The 9,261-nt window shown below is 38.0% G+C and overlaps 1 protein-coding gene across 1 annotated transcript; it reads left to right on the top strand.

Annotated features, from left to right (window-relative positions):
* Positions 1-1,456: 1,456 nt before the first annotated feature.
* LOC128371786 (E3 ubiquitin/ISG15 ligase TRIM25-like) lies at positions 1,457-6,932 on the top strand. Its single transcript, XM_053332161.1, has 2 exons — positions 1,457-3,143; positions 5,199-6,932. Exons 1-2 carry the CDS (start codon positions 1,482-1,484, stop codon positions 6,930-6,932), a joined length of 3,396 nt encoding a protein of 1,131 aa, XP_053188136.1. The 5' UTR covers positions 1,457-1,481.
* Positions 6,933-9,261: the final 2,329 nt, after the last annotated feature.

Raw genomic sequence — 9,261 nt, 5'->3', positions numbered from 1 at the left:
ATACACTATAGTAGACCATTCTACTATGTACAACACTTGCAGCACATTTTATGTCACCTTCTCATTAGGAGCTGAGCCCCCTTAAAAGTCTGATCCTAGAATCGCCCCTGAATAAAAGTATATTATTAGGGTGAATTAGGGTAATGTGGGACACTTTTTGCAATTCTGACTTCTTTACCCTATTTACACATGAATCCAATACATGATATCAACACCTAATACCATTATGATGGATGTTTCCTTGTTAAATCAGAAGACAATTTATGGTATTGGACTCAGAAGTTTCATAATTTGTGGATTTTGTAATCTGGGACACTGGTTTAGAAATACTTTTTTATTTATACAAAGCAGCCTTACTGTATATATCTGCCAAAACATTCTGAAATGTGCATACTATACATTTGGTCATTTCATTTAGTAGCCTTACAATTCGTAGGTTAAAAAACGAGCAGTCTGTATGTTCACATGTGTAATTTTAAACCTACACAGTAGACAGGTACCTTAAAATAATTGAAAACAAGATAAATGCATTGGACTTTAGTTGTCCCCCATTACCCTAATCCACAATAATCCATAATAAACTTTATTTCTATCAAACTTTTCAAAACTGAAAGGTACAACGTGCTTCACACAATACAATATTAACAAAATAACACAATAAAAACACTAATCGAGCATAAATATATGAAACATTAAACAACTGATAAAACAAAGCAGCATAAAGATAGTGGAGCCAGACCATTGAAAGTTATTAGTAAAATTTTAAAAGTTTTATAAACTGCTTATTACATGTTTATATTCTTCTATATAAATGAACAAATATGAAATAAGGGAAGTTTGTGTTTTTTTCTAACCTGCATTAATACATTATTTTCACCACATGGGGGCAGCAGAGCACACTGTAAACATCACTGGTAGAATACAGTTGTATCACCTTATGAAGTGGATGTGGTGAACATGTTACCAAACAGTTACCAATTTACTCATCCAGCAGACAAGAGGCAACATTAGCATTAATCTGCAGTCATGTTTATGTCCACTTGACAAATGTAAATTAACATTCACTCTCTTTTTAGGCCTGTTTTGTTTGTGCAACATCTCTTAAGATACATATATGTGACTCTAGCTGCTAAGTTATTTGTGTGCAGTTGTTTGTATATCACTATACTTTGAACTTTTAAGTCTATAAGTTAATGTTTCTCTTGTCTCTTTAATATTTAAGTAGGTTTCTATCGTCTCTCTCAAACTGCTCCTCTTCCTGGAATGAATGACAGTTTGATAACTCCTCCCTCGTCTTCCTGTTTTCAAACACACCATTTCCTTGTTCCCTCCCCTTTAGATCTACAGTTTGAAGGATGGATGTAACCAGCACATGGTGAAGTGCAGGGAGCTGTCAGCCTCATGTTCTTTAGATCAGAGCTCAAACTAGTTTCACTTCTTAGAAAGTGAGAATCACTCAGTCATTGCCACTGAGAGTAGAAATGGCAGAGAAAGGAGATCAGCTGGACCAGGAAACCTTCTCTTGTTCGATCTGTCTGGATCTACTGAAGGATCCGGTGGCTATTCCCTGTGGACACAGCTACTGCATGAGCTGTATTAAAAACTTCTGGGATGAAGAGGATGAGAAGAAAATTCACAGCTGCCCTCAGTGCAGGCAGACCTTCACACCGAGGCCTGTCCTGGGTAAAAACACCATGTTAGCAGCTTTAGTGGAGCAGCTGAAGAAGACTGGACTCCAAGCTGCTCCTGCTGATCACTGCTATGCTGGACCTGAAGATGTGGCCTGTGATGTCTGCACTGGGAGGAAGCTGAAAGCCTTCAAATCTTGTCTGAATTGTCCAGCCTCTTACTGTGAGAAACACCTCCAGCCTCACTATGATGCAGCTCCATTTAAAAAGCACAAGCTGGTCGAACCCTCCAAAACGCTCCAGGAGAACATCTGCTCTCGTCATGATGAGGTGATGAAGATTTTCTGCCGTACTGATCAGCAGAGTATCTGTTATCTCTGCACTATGGATACACATAAAGGCCATGACACAGTCTCAGTTGCAGCAGAAAGGACTGAGAGGCAGAGAGAGCTCGAGGTGAGTCGACAAAACATCCAGCAGAGAATCCAGGACAGAGAGAAAGATGTGAAGCTGCTTCGACAGGAAGTGGGGGCCGTCAGTCGCTCTGCTGATAAAGCAGTGGAGGACAGTGAGAAGATCTTCACTGAGCTGATCAATGTCATCCAGAAAAGAAGCTCTGATGTGAAGCAACAGATCAGATCCCAGCAAGAAACTGAAGTGAGTCGAGTCAAAGAGCTTCAGGAGAAGCTGCAGCAGGAGATCATGGAGCTGAAGAAGAAAGACGCTGAACTGAAGCAACTCTCACACACAGAGGATCACAACCAGTTTCTACACAACTACCCCTCACTGTCACAACTCAGTGAACCTACAGACTCATCCAGCATCGATAACCGTCCTCTGAGATACTTTGAGGATGTGACAGCAGCTGTGTCAGAGCTCAGAGATACACTACAGGACATCCTGACAGAGAAATGGACAGACATCTCACTGACTGTCACTGAAGTGGACGTTTTACTGCCACAACCAGAGCCCAAGACCAGAGCTGGATTCTCAAAATATTCATGTGAAATCACACTGGATCCAAACACAGCATACAGCAGTCTGTTATTATCTGAGGGAAACAGAAAAGTAACAGCCATGCATAAAGAACAGTCTTACTCTAGAAGCCCAGACAGATTCACTGGATATTGGCAGGTCCTGAGTAGAGAGAGTCTGACTGGACGTTGTTACTGGGAGGTGGAGTGGAGTGGGGAAGGAATTCGTGTAGCAGTCGCATACAAGAATATCAGCAGAGCAGGGATTCAATTTGGAGACAATGACAAATCTTGGGCTTTAGATTGTGACAAAAACACTTATAAGCTTTGGTTTAGCAACATCTCAACTCTCGTCTCAGGTCCTCGTTCCTCCAGAGTCGGAGTGTACCTGGATCACAGAGCAGGTATTCTGTCCTTCTACAGTGTCTCTGAAACCATGACTCTCCTCCACAGAGTCCAGACCACATTCACTCAGCCTCTCTATGCTGGAGTTTGGCTTTATAGTCCTTTTGGAGGCACAGCTGAATTCTGTAAACCCAAATAGACAGAAACCATTTGAGACTTCATGTGTCAGATTCTGTGTTTGTATTTCTTCATCACTGCTCATGAAAATGTTTGAACTTTTACTGACATTTCTTTACATGAAAATTTAAACTTGTCTTTGTTCTAAAACTTAGATTAATGTTTATGTTGATGTATTTGTGTGATGTGGTGTCTCTTACACTTTAGCATCTTGAACAGAGAAAACACCAGACCTTAGATTAGATTATTAATACTGAAGCATCAGTGTGTAAGCAGCATGTTACTGTTGTAGCTGGTGGAGGTGCAGCTAGTTTGAACTACTTTATAGACAGTTTGATAGTTTAAATGGTAAATGGAGTGTGCTTATGTAGCCCATTTCTAGTCATCTGACCATTCAAAGGACTTTTACACCTCAGAGTTCAGTACTTTGACATGTGGACTGGAGGAGCTGGGAATCAAACCAACTATCTTCCAATTAGTGGACAACCCACTCTACATCCTGAGCCACAGCCACCCACAGTGGTCACTAGTTAAATCTGAGGAGTCGCGAGATGATTAATGGGAGAGGAAAGAAGAAAAAACAAAGTTCTGATGCACAAATCTGTTTTCAGTGTTTGGACCTATTTTCTTATCTTTGATTTTTGGGGGTTTATTTAAATATCATTTGAACATTTATTGAAATTAAACTACATGAGGTAAAGTTTAAAGGGAAAAATCAAACATTTGGTGGAGGTGTTAAATCTGTAGAAAACGGCCTTTGTGACCTGCGGGATCTGCTGAGTTCATGTTTTCATTTGCACAAATGTAACTTCTGTTCTTGACATTGTCATTTCAATAAAATTGCCTTGAGTTTCACTTATTTTGATACTATTATACATTGTAAATATAATAAATGACAATGCAGCATAACAAGATAACTCAAACATCTGTAGCTTGTTAATGGTTGATTGGAAATACATTTTTTGCTTAAAACAAAAAATTAAATAAACAAAAACAAACAAGAAACAAAACAAACAAACAAAAATCCATTAAATTCCAAATAGCATAAATCTATTCTGAATATTTAGATGGAAACTCTTTGGTGTGACTATTTGGCTTTGCATGTAATATGAAGGGGGCCTCTAAATGGATGCAAAAAGGCTTTTAAATTGATTTTTAAACTGGTGCAACACTAACAACATGTAAATGGAAAACAAAGCAGCAATTATACAATATTACAGAATTGCCTGTTTGTTCAAGCGTCTTTCTAAAAAGATTTTTAAAACGAGGTACTAACTCAGCTCCTTTAGTTTTAAGCCTGGATTTAGGAATATGTAACAGCATCTGATTTTAAGATCTGATGGATCCTGGTGCAGTATAAAGTGTGAGGAGTTCAGAAATACATGTGGAGCCAGACCATTGAAAGTTATTAGTAAAATTTTAAAAGTCTTATAAACTGCTTATTCCATGTTTATATTCTTCTATATAAATAAAGAAATATGAAATAAGGGAACTTTAAGTGTTTTTTTCTATCCTGCATTAATACATAATTTTGACCACATGGAGGCAGCAGAGCACATTGTAAACATCACTGGTAGAATACAGTATTATCACCTTATAAAGTAGATGTGGTGAACATGTTACCAAACAGTTACCAATTTACTCATCCAGTAGACAAGAGGCAACATTAGCATTAATATGCAGTTATGTTTCTGTCCACATGACAAATGTAAATTAACATTCACTCTCTTTTTTGGCCTGTTTTATTTTGTTTGTGCAACATCTCTTAAGATAAATATATGTGACTCTAGCTGCTAAGTTATTTATGTGCAGTTGTTTGTATATTACTATACTTTGAACTTTTAAGTCTATAAGTTAATGTTTGTCTTGTCTCTTTAATATTTAACTAGGTTTCTATCTTCTCTCTCAAACTGCTCCTCTTCCTTGAATGAATCAGTTTGATAACTCCTCCCTCTTCTACCTGCTCTCAAACACAACATTTCCTTGTTTCCTCCCCTTCAGATCTACAGTTTGAAGGATGGATGTAACCAGCACATGGTGAAGTGCAGGGAACTGTCAGCCTTATGCTATTTAGATCAGAGCTCAAACTAGTTTCACTTCTGAGAAAGAGGAAGTCAGAGAGTTGTTGCCACTGACAGCAGAAATGGCAGAGAAAGGAGATCAGCTGGACCAGGAAACCTTCTCTTGTTCGATCTGTCTGGATCTACTGAAGGATCCGGTGGCTATTCCCTGTGGACACAGCTACTGCATGAACTGTATTAAAAACTTCTGGGATGAAGAGGATGACAAGAAAATTCACACCTGCCCTCAGTGCAGGATGACCTTCACACCGAGGCCTGTCCTGTTGAAAAACACCATGTTAGCAGCTTTAGTGGAGCAGCTGAAGAAGACTGGACTCCAAGCTGCTCCTGCTGATCTCTGCTATGCTGGACCTGAAGATGTGGCCTGTGATGTCTGCACAGGTAGGAAGCTGAAAGCCTTCAAGTCCTGTCTGAATTGTCCAGCCTCTTACTGTGAGAAACACCTCCGGCCTCACTATGATGTAGCTCCATTGAAGAAACACAAGCTGGTCGAACCCTCCAAAACGCTTCAGGAGAACATCTGCTCTCGTCATGATGAGGTGATGAAGATTTTTTGCCGTACTGATCAGCAGAGTATCTGTTATCTCTGCTCTATGGATAAACATAAAGGCCACAACACAGTCCCAGCTGCAGCAGAAAGGACTGAGAGGCAGAGAGAGCTCGAGGCCAGTCGACAAAACATCCAGCAGATAATCCAGGACAGAGAGAAAGATGTGAAGCTGCTTCAACAGGAGGTGGGGGCCGTCAGTCGCTCTGCTGATAAAGCAGTGGAGGACAGTGAGAAGATCATGACTGAGCTGATCCATCTCATCCAGAAAAGAAGCTCTGATGTGAAGCAGCAGATCAGATCCCAGCAGGAAACTGAAGTGAGTCGAGTCAAAGAGCTTCAGGAGAAGCTGCAGCAGGAGATCACTGAGCTGAAGAGGAACGACGCTGAACTGAAGCAACTCTCATACACAGAGGATCACAACCAGTTTCTACACAACTACCCCTCACTGTCACAACTCAGTGAACCTACAGACTCATCCAGCATCAATGTCCGTCCTCTGAGATACTTTGAGGATGTGACAGCAGCTGTGTCAGAGCTCAGACATAAACTACAGGACATCCTGACAGAGAAATGGACAAACATCTCACTGACCATCACTGAAGTGGACGTTTTACTGTCACAACCAGAGCCCAAGACCAGAGCTGGATTCTTAAAATATTCATGTGAAGTCACACTGGATCCGAACACTGCACACTCATATCTGTTATTATCTGAGAATAACAGAAAAGTAACATACATGAGTAAAGAACAGTCTTACTCTAGTCACCCAGACAGATTCACTGGATGGACTCAGGTCCTGAGCAGAGAGAGTCTGACTGGACGTTGTTACTGGGAGATGGAGTGGAGTGGGGAAGGAGTTCGTGTAGCAGTCGCATACAAGAATATCAGCAGAGCAGGGATTCTATTTGGAGACTTTGATAAATCTTGGGCATTATATTGTGACAATAACACTTATAAGTTTTGGTTCAACAACATCTCAACTCCCGTCTCAGGTCCTCAGTCCTCCAGAGTCGGAGTGTACCTGGATCACACAGCAGGTATTCTGTCCTTCTACAGCGTCTCTGAAACCATGACTCTCCTCCAAAGAGTCCAGACCACATTCACTCAGCCTCTCTATGCTGGAGTTTGGCTTAATATTCCTTTTGGAAGTACAGCTGAATTCTGTAAACTCAAATAGAGTTTCAGACTTCATGAGTCAGATTCTGTGTTTGTATTTCTTCATTTTGTTTGTCTCTGTTGTTTCTTAGAGCTTGTTGCTGTTTCTAAACTGCACAGAGATCAGCTGTCAATCAAACTGTGATTGTAAACACTTCTTGATAATAATTTGTTCTGTTGATGTATTGAGTTTCTTAAATGTCACTTTTTACTGTGTGTTTTTGACCATGGAGGCTATCATTGTTCATGATAACTTTTACTGACATTTTTTCAGATTTGTTCTAAATCTTAGTTTAATGTTTATTATGTATTTGTGTGCTTTTGTTTGTCTTTCACTTCAGCATGTTAACCAGAGAAAACACCAGACCTTAGGTTAGATTACTAATACTGAAGCATCAGTGTGTAAACAGCATGTTTATGTTGTAGCTGCGTATCTAGTGTGAACAACTTTATAGACAGTTTTAAATGATAAATGGAGTGCACTATATCGCCTTGGGAGAGGAAAGAAGAAAAAACAAAGTTCTGATGCACAAATTCTGTTTTCAGTGTTTGGACCTATTCTCTTATCTTTGGTGGTTTATTTAAATATCATTTGAACATTTATTGAAATGAAACTATATGAGGTAAAGTTTAAAGGGAAAAATCAAACATTTGGTGGAGGTGTTAAATCTGTAGAAAACTGCCTTTTGTGACCTGTGGGATCTGCTGAGTTTATGTTTTCATTTGCACAAATGTAACTTCTGTTCTTAACAATGTCATTTCAATAAACAACATTCAGTTTCACTTGATATGTGATACTATTATATATTATAAATATAATAAATGATAATACAGCATAACAAAATAATTCAAAAATCTGCAGCTTGTTAATGGTTGATTGGAAATACATTTTTTGCTTAAAACAAAAATTTAAATAAACAAAAACAAACAAGAAACAAAACAAACAACAATAAAACCAATTGAATAGCAAATATAATCTGAATATTTAGATGGGAACTTTGGTGTTACTATTTGGCTTTGCATGTAATATAAAGGGGGGCACTAAATGGATGCAAAAAGGCTTTTACATCGATTTTTAAACTAGTGTAACAACATATAAATTGAAGAAGTCGGATAGAGTTTTCATAATTTGATCAAATACATAAAGTTTTTCTATATTTGTACCCTTCTGTTAAACTTAATTAATTAAATGTTCTTCTTAATTTAGAGTGAGCAAAATAAATATTTGACAGTAATTTTAATAGAGTAGAATATAATTACCCCATATTACCACCAGATGGCAGTAATACACATGTTACCATTTACATTCATTTTGTGTTCTTACTGACTCCAGACTTTACAACAGCAGTTTTTAATAGATTAACTTGTATGTTGACACTCTTACACCAAAAAGCTGCACTAATAAAAGTACCAATACAACAATATTCATTAAAACTACCGAAATTGCAAATAAAAATCTTGCATTTAAACCATGCATGTAGGAAAATGCAGAGGTATTACATTACAGGGTCACAACATAAATCTGAAGGGCCATTAGATTATTACCAGGTTAAACAGAAAGAAAAAACACTATTTTATATGTATATTATAAACAATAATAATATTGCACACTTTATTTACACCTTTGGGCTTCAAACTGTTATTAAATGAAACCATGTGAGAAGTTTAGAAGGAGAAATCTCTCTTTGGTTGAACTGTTCTCTATTCAAAGGCCACAAATAAAAAAAACCCATTGTGAAATAAATGAAATGGCATCAGAAGTACAATATTTCCCAGTTCAGAAATGCACTAATTATATTTAACATGCATGTATTGTTCAATCGTTGTTAATTCAGCACAGTTTGAGTGCCAACTAAGGTTTCATTATTTTTTATATTAGTATTTTCTCCCGGTGCAAAGTAAAGATATAGCCCGCTACAGTATATCTAATGCATATCTTCTGCTATTTACTGTCTCTGTATGGTTTTGTATGTTATTCAATATGACTTTCATGAAAATCTGCTGCAGTAAGTGCATTATTGCCAACTCACAACAGGGGCAGAGAGTTTTAGTACTTTAAATTATTACATGAGTGATTGTAAATGAGTTGTAAATCATAACATCTTCAGATACTGTAGGCCTACCACACATATGTTTGCTTCTCTAAATGAGTTTAGCTTGCCACTGTTATGGAAAACATGAAATTATGAAAGAGGAGACATGTTTCAGAGTTCGTCACAGTACTTGGAAGAATAAGAATCAAATATTTGTGAGCTGGTGAATGATCACTTTAGAGGGCTCTCAAATGAGTTTGACTACTATTTCCCTGTAGACACAATGGCCACAAATATAAGAAGTTCAATCCACAATCA

Source organism: Scomber japonicus, chromosome 13 (genome assembly GCF_027409825.1).
Source record: "Scomber japonicus isolate fScoJap1 chromosome 13, fScoJap1.pri, whole genome shotgun sequence".
NCBI classification, from domain to species: domain Eukaryota; kingdom Metazoa; phylum Chordata; class Actinopteri; order Scombriformes; family Scombridae; genus Scomber; species Scomber japonicus.
Note: the sequence above shows the minus strand (reverse complement) of the source record. Positions and strands in the feature narration are given on the sequence as shown.